The following is a 19551-nucleotide window of genomic DNA, read 5'->3' as shown; positions in this document are numbered from 1 at the left end:
AATATTCGTATGAAAAATACGATATCTAGTAGTTAGGTGAGCTCGTAAATCGCTTTTTGTTTTCTATAATTTAACTTTCTTAACGTATTATATATTTTTTATTCTTTATTTGTTCTAAATTAAATTTATTTTTACGACTCCGTTCAAAATTTTATTATGATCTGATTTAAATTTCAAATAGAATTCCGACCGAATGTCATGAATCTACTGCATCTTTAAAAATAAAAAGTTTAAATTGATTTCAGAATTCGTTTATATTTTAGCTCTCCGAATAAACACTAACGGAACATAGATTTTTTTTAAATGGAACAATACTTTTAAATGTTGCTAACATCATAAAATAAAACTTTCGCTACATAAAAAAAAGTTTAAATCACATAACAAACAAATCAAATCAAACGAGAGAATGCAAAATTAATAAAACGCAACAGAACGTGCTAAGCTCATTAATACTACCGAATTATCTCAGTTCGATTTGATAGTAAATAAATACACAGAGAATAGTTCTAAATATAATAAATTGAATCTATTTACCGCTCACGACTCGGGTGTTAAAACGAAAGTGTTTGTACCTCTTTAAGTAGCTAATGATAAACAAGCGAGTTGGACATAAGTGTTACAGTGTACCGCTTATAGCCCATTAGGGACCAGAAATGATGATCGTTACCTTATTTAAACTGAACATTTTGTAATTCGAACACACTCTCGTATGATATATAAACGTCAAAATCATTAGCTATCAATTCGTTAATTATTCTTGTCTGTAGGGCTGTACATAAAGACGCTTCAAGAGTTTTGAGTTTTCGAAACAATGAAACTAAACATTCAAATGAAACTAACAATTCATTCAAATACATTAAAAAAAAAAGGTTATCGTTTTATTTTGCCTCGTCGTACTTAGCTAATGATTTCACAAGCCCGAATTATACGTTCTTTTATTTTAATAATTATTAAACTTTTAATCTGATTGGGTAATAAAAATTATCACACGAATAAAAATATAAATTCATCTATAATTATCAAGGAAAGCACGCGAGGAAAGGTGCAAATTTTCAGTGCACCGCGACAAAAAACTGACGAAGTAGTTGAGACAATAAAAAAAAAAAAAAAAAAAATGAGGAAAGTGAAATCGAATGGCGAGCAATCTCTTTGCGCAACGGAATCAACTAACATGCTCCGATATGACCCGTGACCGTTTTTCGATTTCATGACTCGAAATCATAACAATGTCCATCACGATGAACGGTCATTACAGTAATTATTTAGTCGGAAAACAATCTATTTAGCGTAAGCTTCGAAATTAACTTGAACCCTATATCAATCGAGATAAGGAACATATTTGCGTGTGGTTTAAGACTCCGAGTGAAATAACATGTTTGTATGATAATTTAACAATAGTTGAGCTTTTGCTACGAGTCGTGTATGGCTTGAGGTGATGACGCTTATTTGTTGAGGTGATGTTACGTCGGCTATTTGATGGTACGGCATTAAATTATAGTGGCTGCTTCTTTGGCGTGTGTGGTATTCAATTGGGTTAATTTACGACTCGTTTCCATTTAATATATTTACAAATCATTTATATTACATCTTAGAAAAAATCAGTACAAATTTTAAATTTAGAATATCATTTTCAAAATCCATGTTATTTTAAATAAAGAATAATTCGCTTCGAGAAAATAAAAACGGATTTACAAATAATTGCCAGTGCTAAATATTCTACAATACCTTCTTAAGAATAATACGAGCAAATGTATTCCAGATACGGTTACACAATAGACGGCTTGTGTTCGAGACAGGTGCGTTGACAATAACGCAATACGTGTATTATAACAATATAATTGGATAAATTGTTTATACAGACGAAATAAATTTAATTACACAGATAAACAATATCTTGCAAAGATATTTATGTAATCTTATATGAATCTTTTAGATCTAATATTATTATATTAGAGTTTTGCAATTGTTTTCATAATATCATAATTCAAAATAATTTAATTAAGTATTTGATACCTATAATTATAGATTTAATGTTTGTTTTGAATCAAAATGTTTTCCTCTAAGGTACCTTTTCATCTCCTTACAGTCAAGATTTCGCAATAACTTTTTTCATATCTATGTCATTTGTTATATAGTTATTTATATAACTATTATCTTAGACGTGTGTATTATTAATCAAGTGTAGGTAAAGTCGTGAATCGTGCGCGTTAAAAGTGCTGCCTTAATGCGCCATTTGGCGCTGAAACCTAATGACACGCCATATTCCATGGAACATTCTAACACTTCACTTCGATATTTAAAATTATTTAAATTTGGAAAAAATTGAATTTCTGTAAAAAACTGATGTAATATATGCAACATTTAAAAGTGACTCTCATCCCGACTGTACCAATATGTCGCACGAAGATTGCAGTACAGTTTATATGCTTGATATCGGTCATACATATATTAGGTATAATTTATATAAATCACTTGTTGCGCAAACGCAGGTCACGAGCGCACGAGCATTCAACGACATCTTTCGCGATGGTGACAATACACAATTAGGATTAAGTGCATCTGGATCTAGGACGTTGATGCCACGATCGTAGCTTGCTGAGCCATTATGATACATATTCTGTTTTGTTAAGGTTACATTTGTTTGAAGCTTGTAAAGATATCGCTATGTATATCCCAGGAATGCGTTTTTTCTAATATCGACTTCGCTGTAATTTCATAAAAAAATGCTTCAATGGGCTGAAGCTATGCGGAAAGCAATAAACATAACTAATGACAGTAATTTGCTAGAGAAAATAAAAAACATTTAGCGCACCGTACTAAACGATTTATACTTTTTCTTTAATGAAGAAAGAAGCTAAGGAATCAAAAGATCTGAATTTTATACTATACAAAAGTTCAAAGATACGAAATGGCAAAAATAGCAATATAACGTGTCAATAGTCGTAAAACTAATCGAGATTAATGTACGTATTGACGTTGGTTGAATTAAATCTTATTTGACAATAGCCCGCTACGGCGCTGAGCACGAAATCTTGCGCAAGCGTCGCGGGCGCTGGATTTGACGCATGGACCGGGATGGATGGCGTACGGTCGATTTATGATCGGATCGGATGAAATCACGAGTTTTGGTGAAAAATGAACCTAAACTTTGTGTGATATTCGATTCGAGTTCGCCATTCACGATCGGAAATCGGATATGTAAGATACGATTCGAGATGTGTGGGCAACGTGCCGATTTATGTCATTGCGACAATATAATTATTTCGAGTATTTAATGAATGGTTTTTGGCTATTCAGAAAAAAATATATAATTAGAAATTTAAGTAAGCCGATCACTAATACTTCGGCAATTATCATTAATTATTATAAATAGCGAACAGTGCTTACGATAATCTAATTTAGTTTAGTAATAATGGAACATTAATCACTTGTAAAGTAAAATTATTAATTATTTATTAGCGGGATAATTAATTATACGGTATAATCCGGTATGACACCATCGCCATAAATACGTTGCTTGTAACGCGATCTCTTCGCTACTGTAACGTGAGACATACTAGGAGGTCAGTTGGTGAATGATTTCGGGTTTAAAAATATTACATTTAATTGTGTTGAAAAACCTTAAATCCTTAATAATATATTGTATGTAATTGACCTGGCTGGTTTAACTAAAGGGTACGACAACAATACCCTTTGTATTGAAAATTTTGACCAAAAGTGATATAAGGTTATTAATTACGACAAAATAGAAAAATTTCAAGTTGTTTTCGATTTTCGATTGTTGATATTGAATAAACTAAAATCGTTTGTATGAGTTATAATATATAATGCACTGCTTCATCAAGTCTCTGTCCGTATGTATCGCGAAATCTGAGCTCCCGTTGTTGCGCGATCCCGCTCTCCTTTCATTGTGTAATTTTGATATACAAATATGATGGAAATTTTAAATCCTCGCCTCGTTTCCCACGTCTAGTTGCCACAGATATAATATACGATGCCATGCATTCTTGTGCAAGCCGAGACCGCTATTATGGTGGTTCGCATCACGGCGTGCTTTGTTTATGCCAAAAGCGTTGCGTTGCTTAACTCTTTGAGCACAGTCGGTCTGGGCTCTAGATATATTTATGACGTTCATCAAATCGTTAACTATACAGCGAGACACATTTAATACGACCCAATACAAGCTCATAATTATCACAGCTTGGATCGTTAACACGCTGTAGGAATCTTTGTCACTTAAACATTTCGTAAACATTTAATTTTGAAAACAAATTAAATGTAAATATATTTATTAGGACTTTAATTCAATAAAAAGCAATAAAAAATAATAAGAATAAACTAGAAAAAGCGACGCCACCCGGTAGCATCCTTTTACATATTCATCGATATAACTGAATAGGCGTCATAAATATAACTGTTAATACCCAATACGAATCCGACTTTACAACCACTAGGTATTATAACAAGACAGACGTTATACAAACATACCGTGAGGTCGGATGAATAAAATCTTCGGAAGGTATTAAGCGTCGCAATTGCGGAGGGCGCACGACATAATCCTACACTTCCTTTACAGCCAGTTGCCATATTTCGTAATATTGGATATTTTACCTATTTGAGCTGAGATGACCCAGTGGTTAGAACGCGATGCATCTTCACCGATGATTACGGGTTCAAGCCCAGGCAAGCACAAAATATTAATGTTCCTAATTTGTGTCCATAATTCATCTCGTGCTCGAAAAACGTCGCGAGGAAAGCTGCATGTGTATGATTTCTTAGAAATTCTGCCACATATGTATTCCACCAACCCCGCATTGGAAAAGAGTGGTGGAATGTGTTCCAAATCTTCTCCTCAAAAGTAGAGGAGGCCTTAGCCCAGCAGTAGGAAATTTACAGGCTGTTGTGGTTGTTTTTGGGTGTTTTATCAAGAATTTAGTTAATTTCATAATTTTTGTGCGGATAATCGTTTGCGTAACGTTGCGTCGGTTTAATTAAATTAGTGTGTATACGAGTCGTTCGCTGCGTTTCGTTCCTTTCACTCAAAATCAAATTAAATCAACGCGATGTGTAAATAATTACGAACGGTAACATATAATTGGTTTACATTGTATTTTATTTTTTTATGAACGTTATAAATTATTAATTGAAATAGATTTCTCTGTGCCAAGGTAAATAGCAGCGATTTAATGTGAGGTTTTTGATTAGATATAGATTAGATTTTTGTCTTTAGGCGTTACTCATTTAGATACTATCTCTACTTATAAGTCGTCAATTGATTATAAAATACGTGAGGTAGCTTTAAACAGAGAGGGGAATAGAATAAAAGTATTTCATTATGTTTAATTTAAAATGCACCATATTTATTGTAATACATATTTAAACATTCTGTATAATTTTTTTTCGTAGTCATCAATAACGAGCACATTGTATTAGTAATTGGTTTTTGTTTGCACTAGGCAAGTGCACATCATCATTGTGCCAAATTTTATTGACACAGTAAAGCGACCACGAAATATTGTCACTTGTGAAAACGTAGCTTAATGTAAACACATTTTATTGCACTACAATTTTTCTAACACTGCTATCGATGAAATATGACGTTAATACGAATAATTCGAATAAATTCAAGCTGATAGTAACAGGTGTGATCGCTTTACGATAGTTCAACCATTAAAGTCTTCCCTGTAATGCAGCGAACATATTAATGGCTACTACACGCTACTATGTCAATCTGATTTATGTGGAGAATCTTAATTGTTCAATTACTTATGTTAATTATAATTGAATCTTATTACTACAGGATAAATATATTTATCACTATTATCGCCAACGGTCCATACAACGTATACGAGTTGATACAACGGTGATCCGTTGCTGTAACAACGTATCCGTATATTTGAATATATTTTAAATAATAATAAACAGATCGAGGGAATTCCGAATCAGATTTGATATCAATCAATCTCGCAATCAAAATCGTGGGTAGCTTGATTGAAGGCAATACTCGCCAGACTTACAAAACAATGGAATTGTCTACAATACATTTCGAGGCAAATATCTGTTTTAATAGATGCTGATTTAAATATTCAAACGGTATTTAGAGTACTTACCGTCGCGTATTCAGCGCAGATGTCAATGGAAGTAACAAAGTCGCAAACTTCGTCTACTGTCCACGCGGAAAGACGAGCGCGCGCCTCAGCACACAGGCACTCGCGTGTTTCACTGCGATCTAGAGAGGAGAAAAAAACACACATAATGTAGAAACTACAGTTATCGAATCACCTCATCTCGTTCAGCCCCGCGTTTAACTTGAAATTGAATGTACATAAACTTGGACTTGATAAATTAACGGCACACCGTACCCTGATTTCAATTATGATACCAAAATAATTAATTTTTAGTAGTTCATGTTTATTTTTTTATTGGTGCGAGCATATATACTTGTTGATAACGTTATTACGTTACTAAATTTATTAATAAAATTTAATTTTTATTTAATCAACCTTGTCCCTACATCTGATAAAAGTTCGAGAGTGTTAAATAAATGAATAAAGAATAAGATAAATATATGAAAATAATAGAATAAGATTGGACAATATCACATATATTACTCTAATCCCACGTAAGCAGCAAAAGCACTTGTGTTATGGAAAATCAGAAGTAACGACGGTCCCACATATTTGTGGGACCGTCGTTACTCAGTTACCCAGAACCAATACAACATAGAAAACTAATTAACCTTTCCTACATCGATTTGGACGGGAATCGAACCCGAGGCCTCGGAGTGGTGTACCAATGAAAACCGGTGTACACACTTTTCGACCACGAAGGTCATCATGTTGAATGACATGTTTCCTTTTCTTGATATTGAATAAATAAATCCTATTTACACGTTACCTTCATTCGATACTCTGTCTCTATCATCGCCGTCGCTCCTCGTGCTCGGGCTGACGGAGAGTCTGGCGCGTTTCGCTGCACTCTCACCCGCCGCGGAGAGATCAAGGGGCGAGTGTTCCGCAGTTACTCCCGGACCGACGCGCTTGCGCCGTGATCGTCCTCCGCGACCCACTCGAGATATTGCTAATAATGCCTAAAGGACAACAAACACATTAGTATTTTCTACTATATATATTTTCTTTACCCTATAGTCAATTCGAGTAATAATAAGTATTTGTGGAGATGAGTTATTTTGAGTTGATTTTCAATAATAAAAATCAATTAACAATTATTAATGAAATACAAGTCTGCCATCGCTCGGAATGTTGTCTCTACGGGGAAGCAGCGACTTAGTTATTACTACTCAATATAATTAAATAATATTGAACTCCAAGGAACTAAGGCCTAACACATGACAAACAAATCCCAAAAATGCGAAGCCGGGGTCGACAACTAGTAAACTATGATGACATTATTATAGTAAATGTGGTATTTCAATTTCGGCCAATTTGCAATTTCCAAAGGGTCAATTACTCGGTGGCACGTCAGGCTCGTCACGTCAAACGGAGGCAGCGCTGAGCAAACACGAGACGGCCCATTATCAGATCGAGAGCCCGCTCGTTAGCGACGGGCATTCATCATAATAACGTTCTGAGCCGTCACGCTCGCCGCTCGCGGGTCAATTTGCAATCTATCTTTTTTAATTGCTCGCTATGAAATAAGTCGAATGGGGACTAAAAATCAGAGTGAAGCGAGCGCGAAATGAACACTGGTAACATGCGTGCGCGCCGGCAGACGCCGAGACCATTAATCTCACGATTTATTTCCGAGCGCGCTCCCGTTTCTCTTCACAGGTGAAAATAAATTTAAACCGACTATTTATAGTGTAAAGGTACAAAGAGAAATGTAACAAATCATGTTAATATCGCGAGCAAGTGTCAGATGTTGTTAAGGCGATACCGATTTTAGAAAGTAAACACTATTGTACAGCATTGATAGATCACGTTCTGAATTACTATTAGTATTGTTAAACTACGTTTGAACTTTATTCCGATTTTATAATAAAAACATCATTACAATAATCTGATACCATTACAAAGTCGTTTCATGTCACATTTAAGCTGATGTTTGTCCATTGTGGAACGATATATGCATTCAAGAATTTGGGAATTAATTTCACTTTCGTAATTATATCTTTATTGCTTAGAAAGTTTTATGAAGACTGCAAAAATAAGTCGATTTTCGCGTGCAGTTCGTTCCATTCTTCAAAAAAGGCATTAGATTAAAAAGATGAGCTGAGTTCGATTTCACATCCCATCACTAGCGTGTCGCGGGGCGCGCATGCGCGGCGCGTGCCTCTGCCAATTAGTGCAGCTCCAGTTCGTTTCACTGTGGAGAGTCGAGACGGTTCGCTGGCCGCCGCGCGCCCGCGCCCGCGCTCGCCGGGGGCGGAGCACCACTATTACCCTGCCGATTGTGCGCGCGTGCCGATGGTAACGACCGCCTCGCAATTAACACTCTCTCTGTCTTATCTACACAATACCGAAGGAAGTGTAAAGGTCGCGTGCTTTATCGGATTTAATTGCTTCAATTATTTCTCGAAAGGAAGCGAGGTGCTCATCGCGCATTATGATTTTAAATAGGCACGAATTAACATAAACGAGTCGAGCTCGAAGTAGATCCTCCGCCGAGATAGCGCCGCATGAATTTTACGATACACGAGACATTTTAATCACAGCCGTGAACTATGAAACGGGGCACGGAGGTGTAATTAAAGCGGGAAGGTCAGTGAGCACGGAATAAATAATAAGTAATGAATTTTAAAGACGCGCTTATGAAATGAGTAGCCAGCTGAGCGTAAATTATTTCATAGGGGCAGTGGCATTGCTTTAAGTGATGTGCATTACGCCGTAATGAACGGATATTGTAAAACAATGTTTTAATTTTTCTTAATACGTTGTTGAGACGATGCTTTCGTAAGCTAATAATGTTGCGTTGTTTAATTGAGATTTATTGCAATATTTCATGCGTATTCCTGATAGCCGTATACGTCCTCATCGTGTATGTTACCAATTACGTCACTTTTGAAAGACTAAGATCGGGGCCAATACTGCTTATGATTCCACAAGTACCGACGTCTGTTATCATCAGGAAAATATTGCCAGCAATGATTTGAATACTTATTTATTTCCTCTTCCTTATAAACATTACATATTGCATTGAGACAAGAACCACTTTGAAAGAGCTCAACACGATAGGGAGGATTTTTCTGCCACTGAGACAATAACTAGCCTCTTAATATAATGACTGTGTAACTAAAGAAACAATTTTATAATTACTATATATAGGACGAGATGAACATCGAATATTTAAATAAAATACCTACGACAGTTTTGAAAGTGACTATTTTTCCATATTGTGCAAATACATTTTTTTTTCAAGCAGGCTTTTACAAGCACTTTTGTCATTTAGTAACTACATTAAGTGAAACTACTACCGGCTCGAAAAGAAGATTCTGTCGAGAAGAATCGGCAAGAATTTGCACCAAAAAATTACTGACTAATTTAGTACCTTGTAACTTTACAAAACTATTAGCTGGAACTCAGCCACAGCTGTGTTCCAAATGACTCACCTTTGTGGAGCTCATGTCAATCATGACGGGGAAGGCTGGAAGCCGGGGCGGGCCACCCTGTTGTTTCACTAGCTTCGCGAACAGACCGCCGACGGGCACGTCATTCGAATCCGTTGGAGTTGGTGCCGGAGATCTATCGACGCCAAAGCCATTCATTCGGTGGAAATAGCTGAAACAAACGCACGGCATGAGTGAGGAACAGCTCAAAGGTGTTCTGAAAACAATTTGTCTTAAAAACTCCTTCCAAAAAAAACTTCTTTGTAACATTATCAATGTTGATGAATTCGACTAAGTGGAGTACCTACTGTTGCTTTGCGTTACTATGGATTAGAAATTTATAATGGACAGGAATTGCAATTAAAAAGTTATCCTTACTAAGACAGTTGATTATTTTTTCTTGCCAATGTTGACATCGGTAATTAATTTTCTTGATGTCGAATGATAAAAGCGTAATTTAAAATGATTCCATTATAAATTACTAACACATCACACACATCACAGTGTTAAGCTGTTTAGGACTCAGATAATTATATGGACCTTATATATACATATGTGTACATACATATATATAGCACAATAACAACAGCAGCGGGAACATATTATGATGAAGAACTGCTATTGTCCTCACCAATAATGGTACCATTGTTGTACGTGTGAAGTGCCATGCGCGATGCTTTACCTGAACGGGTGCAATTCAATTGTTTCGTAGGATTAGACGAATAACCACCGCACCAGTTACTAACGAGCTAGTTCAAGTGGGCATAAATGCAAATATCATATCGTAAGTTGTGATACAATATGACATATTTCCACTTGAAAAACTAACCTAATGTTACGTATCATCTGTTTATAATATCTGGTTGTACATTTGTTATGAATGTGAAACTATTTCTGAATGTGAATTTAATCAGTGGTTTCTGAAATTATGAGCAGTCATGTGTCATATACTGAACGCTCATTGGGCACCTATTACATGACTGTCACTGGGCACTGACCGTATACAGTAAAATCAGATAATCTTTGTAAAGGATGTCAGGCATTAAAATATATCATTTATTATTGGGTATCGATGGACTACCGATGGACTGACTCCCTTATGGTTTAGTGGTCACGAACTTTCGTAGAAATTATCAATGTAAAAATATAGGTAGTGTTTCAATTGACCATCAATAAGAAAGTGTAATGCTTCTATATTGAATAAAGTTATTTGAGTTTGTATTGACTATTCCGTACATCAGCTATATCCTACCAGGCTTGGAAAAAATCATTTGATACACAATAATACTGACGCTCTGCTTAAGCGGTCTAATAGGTACTGAGAGGGTAGTACGTTACTCAGACAGGAATAAAGCCCACCTCTACGTTTTATGATAAAATTAAGTTTTTATGTTCTGAGACAAATTTCAATACAATTAAACACTTTCAAATAGATCCGAGTGATCGAGATCATCAACTCGTTTAATTCTCAAATCGTAAATACCAAACAATCGTTAAACCAACGATTTGCAATAGAAAATTAATGGATCGATCGATTTCTTTGCAACATGTTAATAGTTGCGCAATGTTTCTCTTAATATAATTACACCGTTGATAATGGATTTGATTAGTGCTTCAGGCCAATAGTTCTTCGAAATGTCAATAGGTATTACTTTTTAATTGATTTGCAATGGAGTTCGTCTAGAGTTATATATTTTGATTATTCTGTTTACAATTGAAGTTTCGAAATTCGTTCGATTTTTGAAAATTATCGTTATACGTATTTTTTTCAATCAGAATCATTTTCTTATGTTATCATGAATTCATCATTAACTTAGAAGTTTATATCACTGGATACATTTATTGATATTGTAAATATTTATATGTTAATTAGCGATATAGAAATAGCATCGCACTATTTGTCAATATTGACAGTGACAGTGACTTCTGTCATTCTAAGTGTCATAACCATTGTCATTGTCATATATTCTAGCTTTGTTAAATTCGCACGTGACATTGGCGAAATAATCTGTGCCTCTTTGGCACAAATAAAAGCCACAAAAAAAAATAATAAATTATTTAAGAAATAATCTGTGCTCTCTTGGCAAAAATAAAAGACATATAAAAAAATATTTAAGGTTTTAGTATAAGTATTCAGATTTACTTTTATTGTAAAACACTATAATCTTATTCCGATTTAGTATAAACAGTTTTACTAAATGTGCTATAAAATCAAGGATTTTGGAATAACTTCGCGACAGATATATAAAATCACGTGTCATAGCTCCAGTCTGTCTCGTTCGACGGCAATTGAAATATTTGTAATTAACATTAACAGAGTTCACCGACCGGACTCCGTGAGATGAGCAATTCATTAATATAACATAAGTTCACGCGGACAGCTTTGGTTCTCACGAATCATGTAAATTTGTCGACTTAACGTAAGTTATCGAATCGATTAATATGCAAATCAATTTGGGCATCACTAGGCGGTCGCTGAACTGCGAGTCGCATGATATTGTGAATGCGTTGACACCGGTCGTGTGAAAAATGTTTGTTGTGATTTAAAATTTTAATATCGATTATTAAATTGTTGACATGTATTCGAACACTCCGTAGTAAGTAAGATGATAATGATCAGTTGACAGATTATAAAGATATAATCGATTGCACAAAAGCCCAACAGAGAACATCTCATCATGTTTAATTTTCTAATTTGGAATCGATTTGATTGCCATTTCTAGTCCGTGTATACTTTTTACATTATAAATCACCTTGAGAACTGAGCTTCGGGCTGTTTCAAATAAATATATATTGATTGTAAAAATAAATCAACAAAATAAAAAATTTAAAAAAACATAAATTCGCTATATTACGTTGTATCTTAATTTTGATTCTCACATCTGAGATTTATCGGAATCAGTAATACATTTTTGTGAGTTTCATATATCAATATCGAGAATAATGTTTTAATACTAAATAAAGATTTTTACGTTTATTTTATCCTGTATAATAATGTGTTCACAATGGCCGAGGCATTTAATTCCGAGATCGGTTGTCAGGTGTAGTGCTAATGGCGACGCACCAACATGGGCTGTGGCTTTAAAGCAGATCTTTAAGGAAATGCTCTGTATATATTACTCCGTTTAAGTCCTTAACGCACATACTTTGTTCTTTACTGTAATGTAACAACGTACAAACACGCATCGTTCGTGCGTACTAATTGCGTTTTGATGTATTCAAGTTTATTTTTAAAACAAATAGAAACACTGCTTTTATATAACGAATCAATTGATTAAATTATTTTGTGTAAACGTATTTATATTCACTAATACTAATATAAAATATTTTGGTTAATTCAAAAATAATATCGTCAAAAAGAAATCGTTTGAAATATTGAGAGAGTATTTTTTTATGATTAAGTATATTTTTTTGGTACTGTTCGAGGCTTATGAAGACTGGTCGTTATATCTGGTAAAGGTCAGGAAGGAAATCCTTAAGAATATCTTTATGTGATCTCTTTGGTGAAGATGCTCTCAATAAATGTGTGTTCCCTACATTAAGATAACAATCAATGGAGACTCACTCATTAGTAGGGTGGGTGTTGTACCGAGCCGCGAGTGAGCGCATGATGTCCGAATAGTTGCGGGGAGGGTGCGCAGGCGCAGGGGGCGCATGCGGGCTGCCGCGCTCAGGCGGCGTGCCCGGGTACGACGACGTCGATGGCGTTACGCTTCGTGATCTGTATACAATAATTGTATGCTTAAAAATATGTACTGTTAGACTATACAATGAAATATTAAAAACATATAATTTGTTTTTATACTCTTCAAAGGTTCTTCTTTTAGGATAAGTCAAAGAAAATCGGTCTGCAGATACTTATTTCCTATTTAAAGATTAATATTTGAATTATGGGCTTAAAATATAAAGATTAGCTTACCTGGAAGCTGTGGAGTCGTGCGGACTGAGACGTTCGATCTTAACGGCGTGGGTGGATGCCGCGGTCGGCGCGGGCGCCGGCGCGTGCGCGTGCGCGGGCGACGCCGCATCGCGCGCGCACCGCCGCGCCGCACCCCCGCCACCTTCACCTGTTACAAGTAAAAAGACGAACATGTTAATATACTGCTATAAAGCAAACATTTTTTGTATTTTCTTTCAAAGGTATATTTTATTTTAGGAACAGGTTGCTGCCTTCAAATGATTAAAACATATTTCATTTTGAAAGTTTATTATAAGTACCCATATCCATAGGAAACGTGTTTTATTGTGAAAATTAATTCGGCATATTTCGTATAATTTATTTAAGATAATCTTAACTAAAGGCCTAAAAACATGACCTTATAATTCTGATAATTTCGCGAAGAACATCTCGAGATAAGAGTTTGTGATGTGGCGAATCCGGTTGCCGAGTTACGCTCATGACGGGATTTAAAAAAAAATGGCGCAACACATTCGGTGACCCGTGCGGAATCTTCGCGTTCAACGAAGAGACGCATCGCGCGGCGCGTTTGAAGTTGCATTGCAGGTCGAGCCGAATGAGACCGGTCGGCCACCGCGTACGTAGCGCAGCGCTACGACGTACTATATGAAAGTGTCACCATATTACACCATAAGTCCTTTATATATATTATATTTGCTTTATATTTTTGTTATACACAAACTAGCGATCCGATCCGGCTTTAACGGGTGCAAGTCCATGTATTATACACAAAAACGTTCCTCTCAAATCACTCTGCGTAATTTGAAAGATCTAAGACACAGGGACAAAAAGCGGTAAGCGAATTAGTTTTATAGTCTGTAAAGATGACTCGATAAACATGCTACAAAACAGAAAAAAAAATTGTTTTTCCCATTTAAATTTAAGATTTTTCTAGCGCTTTTAGTACCGTGATTTTTTCAACGGTTAGCTGAAATTTAATTTAAATAATTTACGTGACTATTGCGAAACAATCCCTTGTCGTCAATACCACTGGATCACCGGCTTAACCGAAGCGATATACTTTCCTCGAATCTGAACGTGCAATCTCACAAAATTAATGAGCATACGAGGTGTGAGTACCGATGTCAGGTAGAACGATGGTAACATCACAACCGACCAGAATACTTCGAAGGCCATTTATATTCTTCACACTTTTCGCGACAGAGAAACGAATTCTTATCTCGCTGCTTTCATTAAATACACATCATTACATAGTGTAAAACACTGTCGCTTACCGCTGTCTATACGTATGTATCCTTGGATCTTTAAAATTATAAAACGGATTTTGATGCTTTTTTTTAAATAGATATGTACATTGATTCAAGAGGAAGTTTGAATAGTACATGCACAATATAATAGAGTAACTGATAATTTTATAAGTTTTAAAGTGATGTCTTAAATAATCACATTTATTTGCGCTTAATTTACAAAAATGTATAATGTGTAGACTTAATAGATTAAACGTTCTGCGATTTTTAATAATTTAAATAAAAACAAATAAATAATGAACTATTGAACTGATTTCTAAAACTTAACGAATCATTCATTATAATCTACAACTCTGTAAATAACGAAAACGTCGTCCGCTTGCTTCCAGCTGACCATTATTTATTGTTAATCATAAACCGAGCGCTAACAAAAACATTTCTTCATTAGGCCTATTTTTATGTGTCGCCTAGCTTTCATCGGCAATTAAACAAGGCGGTTAGTTATGCAAGTGTCACTTCAGAGACTGGTTCTCATATGAATCACATGTGATGGATGGTGCGAAACTCACTGTCGCCACTCGTCGCCTTAACCGGAACGATTAATATCTGCCTTTAAAACTCTAATGTTGCCATTTATCGCGATCCTCGTTGCTTAATTAAGAAATCGTACCGACTTGTTTACTAAAGTGATTTGAATAACACTTTATAATACTTTATTAATTAACATATCATCACTATAGACAGACTCATCGTTAGGACCACTTAGGTTTCTCATAAAAATAATAATATAATTTAAATTTCTGTCATTAATTCCAGTTAACCTAGTTTTTTGTTCCGGATTGAAGGTGTGGTAAGCCAGTGTAATCACGGGCCCAAAGGAGTGTCGCATGACCAATGTATGGAAAGGTTAAAAATTCTAACGGCACCAATGTCTGTAGGTGTTGGTACACTTATCATCAGGTGGTCTATATGTACATTCGCCTACATATTTGAATATGTTGACATAATAACAGCACACATCTAAACTGTCAACATTCACTTACACTTAATTAAATGGTCACCACAATCTCCACAACTATGGTTTCATATAAAACACAGCTAAGTCACATCGATCAATAGTATATTTTTTATTAAAAGAAATCATGAATGTATAGTGAAGTAAACTCGAACCGAGTATTGTATTCGTCGAAACAATAAACAGGTTCCGTATATCTTTCTATAAACAAACCTACTTAAGCTATCAAGGCATACTCGTATCATTTATTTGCTGGACGAGTCCATTTATTAATATTCCTATTCATATCGACCGATATGGCCCACAATGGAGTCCACAGAGCCAATACCATAATCTACCATGTTATGGGAAAATTATTTCAAATTGACGCGATCTATGGAGATCTTATGTATCTTATTACAATGGTTATGTTACGAGCTTATATTGTGCCACTATCTCACGTTGGCGTTAAGATGAGTTTATCTTTTCTCATACGAATATAATAATATCTATATTAGGTAATTTCGAAATAAAGCTCTGCTTACATTCAAAACGTTTGGACCACATACGTCGAATGTATTCCTAATTTAAAATAAATCTTTGACATATTTGACATTTCTATTCTTAAAGATAAGATAGAAAAAGGTGTGATCTTATCTTACCTGTTTTTAATTAATACAAAAAAGGTTTACTTTTTATAGGAAATTGCAGAGATCGTTTCTTGTATCATAATTATAACCAAATTTATTGTTACTAATTAGCTGTGACATCACAAGAGTTAATAATATTACAAGGCTGATAGAAATCGACCACACACCTTAATGAGGTTCATGAATTTCTAATAAATAAAGCTACATAATTAGTCAATGGCAACCATAGAAATTTATCACAGAAGTATTTTTTGGGAGACTGCTTCCGTAGTAACGTGTATTTCTACAAAAAACGTAGTATGATTTATGAATTTCAATCTAAACTAATAAATACTGGACATTGATAAAATTGCCTAGATAAACATCGATTTCTCACAAATAAGCTTTAGTTTCCTCGGCGCTGACTCTGGGATTTGTGAGAATTATTAGCAGGAAGTGATCGAAAAGTGTCATGGCGTTCTATGAGCGATGTTTTCCGGCGCCGAACCTGTCGAGTGACCTGTCAATTGACATTATAATGAAGGAAACGGTCACCGTTATGTTGCAATGACATCGTGTTACGTTACCAGCCGACTTTAACCGTAACATGACATGTTAAAGTTGAACTAGAAAAAAATAAAAACGACGATGTGGACACTCTTGCTATTTCACTATCTGAGATGATCTTAAATAAGTAAGTTGATTAATGATTACAAATTTAAGTCTTGGCGTATCTGATGTAAAAGTACTTTTAAAAAAATAATGACAATTTCCGTATTTAAAAAGAAATAGTTATGTAAATAAACCGTCAAAAAAATCTATTATGAAAAGAAGATCTTAACAAATCTTGAAAAAAAACGCCTTATTATTTTTTAAATATTTGTTATAGAAGTAATTATAAGCTATTTAGGAATAATTTATCAAAAATGCAAACACCGATTAAAAAGCCTTCTTTTTCTTTAGATTTTAAGAAAAGTATTAAAGTAGTTCGAAAACGGCATGAAATTAATTATAAATTTAGCAGCAATTGAGCTGCGGGTACATATGTATATTTATTACTTTTAATGTAATGTAAAATACACTTAAGAAAATATGTCCATGTATATAATATTAAGTACAAACATCTAAACTCAATGAGGTAGGCTGTTTCACTATCTGCTAATAGTAATACTATCCATAAAATAATTTAATTAACGGTTCCGAGTTAAGCATTAAAACCACGATTAAGTTAAACCAATAGTTACGTAACCGTTAAATAAACCATTACGGCGTGTCGTTTATAAAATTTATTGACGACAAAAATTTATTGTATGAAAACTGACATTGTTATATTTCTATATCACCATTCATTATTGTTGAAAGGTTAGCCCAGATAGCCCAGTGGTTAGAATGCGTTCGTCTTAACCGAGTTCAAAACTAGGCAAGCACTATTTTATTTTCATGTGTTTAATTTATGTTTATAATTCATCTCGAGCTCGGCAGTGAAGGAAAAACATTGTAAGTATTCCAACGAAATTCTGCCACATGTGAATCTACCAGCCTTGGAGCAGCATGGTAGAATATGCTCCAAAACTTCTCCTTAAAGTGAGAGGAGGCCTTAGCCCAGCAGTGGGAAATCGACAGGCTGTTTTTGTTGTTGTTCATTATTTATTACTGGCATTGTGATATTAGACTTTATTTCTTGTCGTGAATTATCATAATAAAACTACGATATCTTTTATATAGATGTTTGAAATAATATTTTATAAATGATCAGTACAATTTATTTCCTAATAGAGTTTGCAAACATTTTTGTATTAAACTATTATTTAAAACTTTTTATTTGAAGATTCCTTATTACAATATAAACATCCCGTTTCTAATATAGGTTATAAACTTCACTGAATTAATTATACAAAAGTTACTAATAAAACGTTTAAAGTTAAGTACGTAGTCAATTAACCCACGGTTCAAATAGGAGCTTTGCGTGTCTACATTGTTTTGCTATGTATGAACTCGACATCAAAGAGCCTTGCCTTGTGGCGCAAGTCTTAAAACTTGATATATAAAAAACTAATTCTTAATATGTTATACATAAGATTATTTTTTTACTTGAATAAACACGTACTTAAAAATTTCGGAATTTGAACTTGATTTGAGCGAGACAGCTAAGTCGATTTTGATGATGTTTCTGAAAAAACGTGAACCTAATCGCGACATGCAGCTTTAATATAGTATATCAGATATGAAATAAAATAGTAATTAATTAACATGTAAAATATAAACGTTATTAAAATATAAAATATATTTTTCATACTTGAAACTGTTAATAAAATAGCAGAGTTATTGCAAATATAATGCAAAGGAAAGTTGCTTTAAATATTTCATATAAAAAATATAGATAAGATAGTGTTTAGTAAAACTTTGTAATTAAAGAATTAATTTTAGTAATTTAAAATATGTATGAACGTTAGCTCTTGTCGCTACCTGCTATACGATCCACCACATCGGGTAGGGTCAGCATCGTCAAACAATGTACCGTTCGCAGCAGCACCTGACCCGAATGGCGGCGTACGCCAAACATACTGCCTAAGTGATCGGTACCGTTCAAATATGCGTGCGCGGCAAGAGAACGATGCACACGTACGTACACGGGATGGATGAAATTAAATATTTGCTGGATGTGGTAATCATTATTTCTTTATATATTTATTAATAATAATGCGAGGTATTTTGCCTTCCACTTAATATTCAGTTCTATTCTTGGCATTTAGGAAGGTCAAAGGTTCTCATTGTAATAGCTGTGTCAGAAATAAAGTACAGTTAACAGTTCTGAAACTGTAAACAGCATATGAACTACAATTATCGTTAAGTCAAGTAAAAATATACTTTATTATCACATATATGATAGAACTAGGCCCATAAAAGACTGTTAATTACGTTCAAGAACATAGAAAATTTTAGGCATATTTCATTGTCTTCTTAATACCTTTAAGAGCAATTTATACGCCAATTTGATTTCCATGACTAATAAACTAAGAAATTCTCAGTGTCATGACAAAATATTCGAAATCTCACATAAATTTATTACAAGACCGTAACATGATCGTACCGGCTAAATGTGCGTGTTGATATTTTGAACAATTCAATACAAACGATTAGAGAGATAAATTACGAATTCTATAGTGACTTTAGCTGTTCAAACTACCGGACAGGAC

General features: G+C 34.5%; 1 protein-coding gene across 2 annotated transcripts in view; it reads right to left on the bottom strand.

Moving 5' to 3' along the window:
• LOC124534006 overlaps positions 1-19551 on the bottom strand; it is a 161037-nt gene that overhangs the window by 28359 nt on the left and 113127 nt on the right. For both annotated transcript variants that reach the window (XM_047109616.1, XM_047109615.1), the window contains 5 exons: positions 13485-13632; positions 13131-13286; positions 9569-9737; positions 6898-7090; positions 6111-6229 (listed from right to left, as the gene is read on the bottom strand). In XM_047109616.1, coding sequence (XP_046965572.1) covers positions 6111-6229; positions 6898-7090; positions 9569-9737; positions 13131-13286; positions 13485-13632 — 785 coding nt within the window. The remainder of the gene's footprint in view (positions 1-6110; positions 6230-6897; positions 7091-9568; positions 9738-13130; positions 13287-13484; positions 13633-19551) is intronic.

The sequence above is a fragment of the Vanessa cardui genome, chromosome 12 (genome assembly GCF_905220365.1).
Source record: "Vanessa cardui chromosome 12, ilVanCard2.1, whole genome shotgun sequence".
In the NCBI taxonomy this organism is placed as follows: domain Eukaryota; kingdom Metazoa; phylum Arthropoda; class Insecta; order Lepidoptera; family Nymphalidae; genus Vanessa; species Vanessa cardui.
Note: the sequence above shows the minus strand (reverse complement) of the source record. Positions and strands in the feature narration are given on the sequence as shown.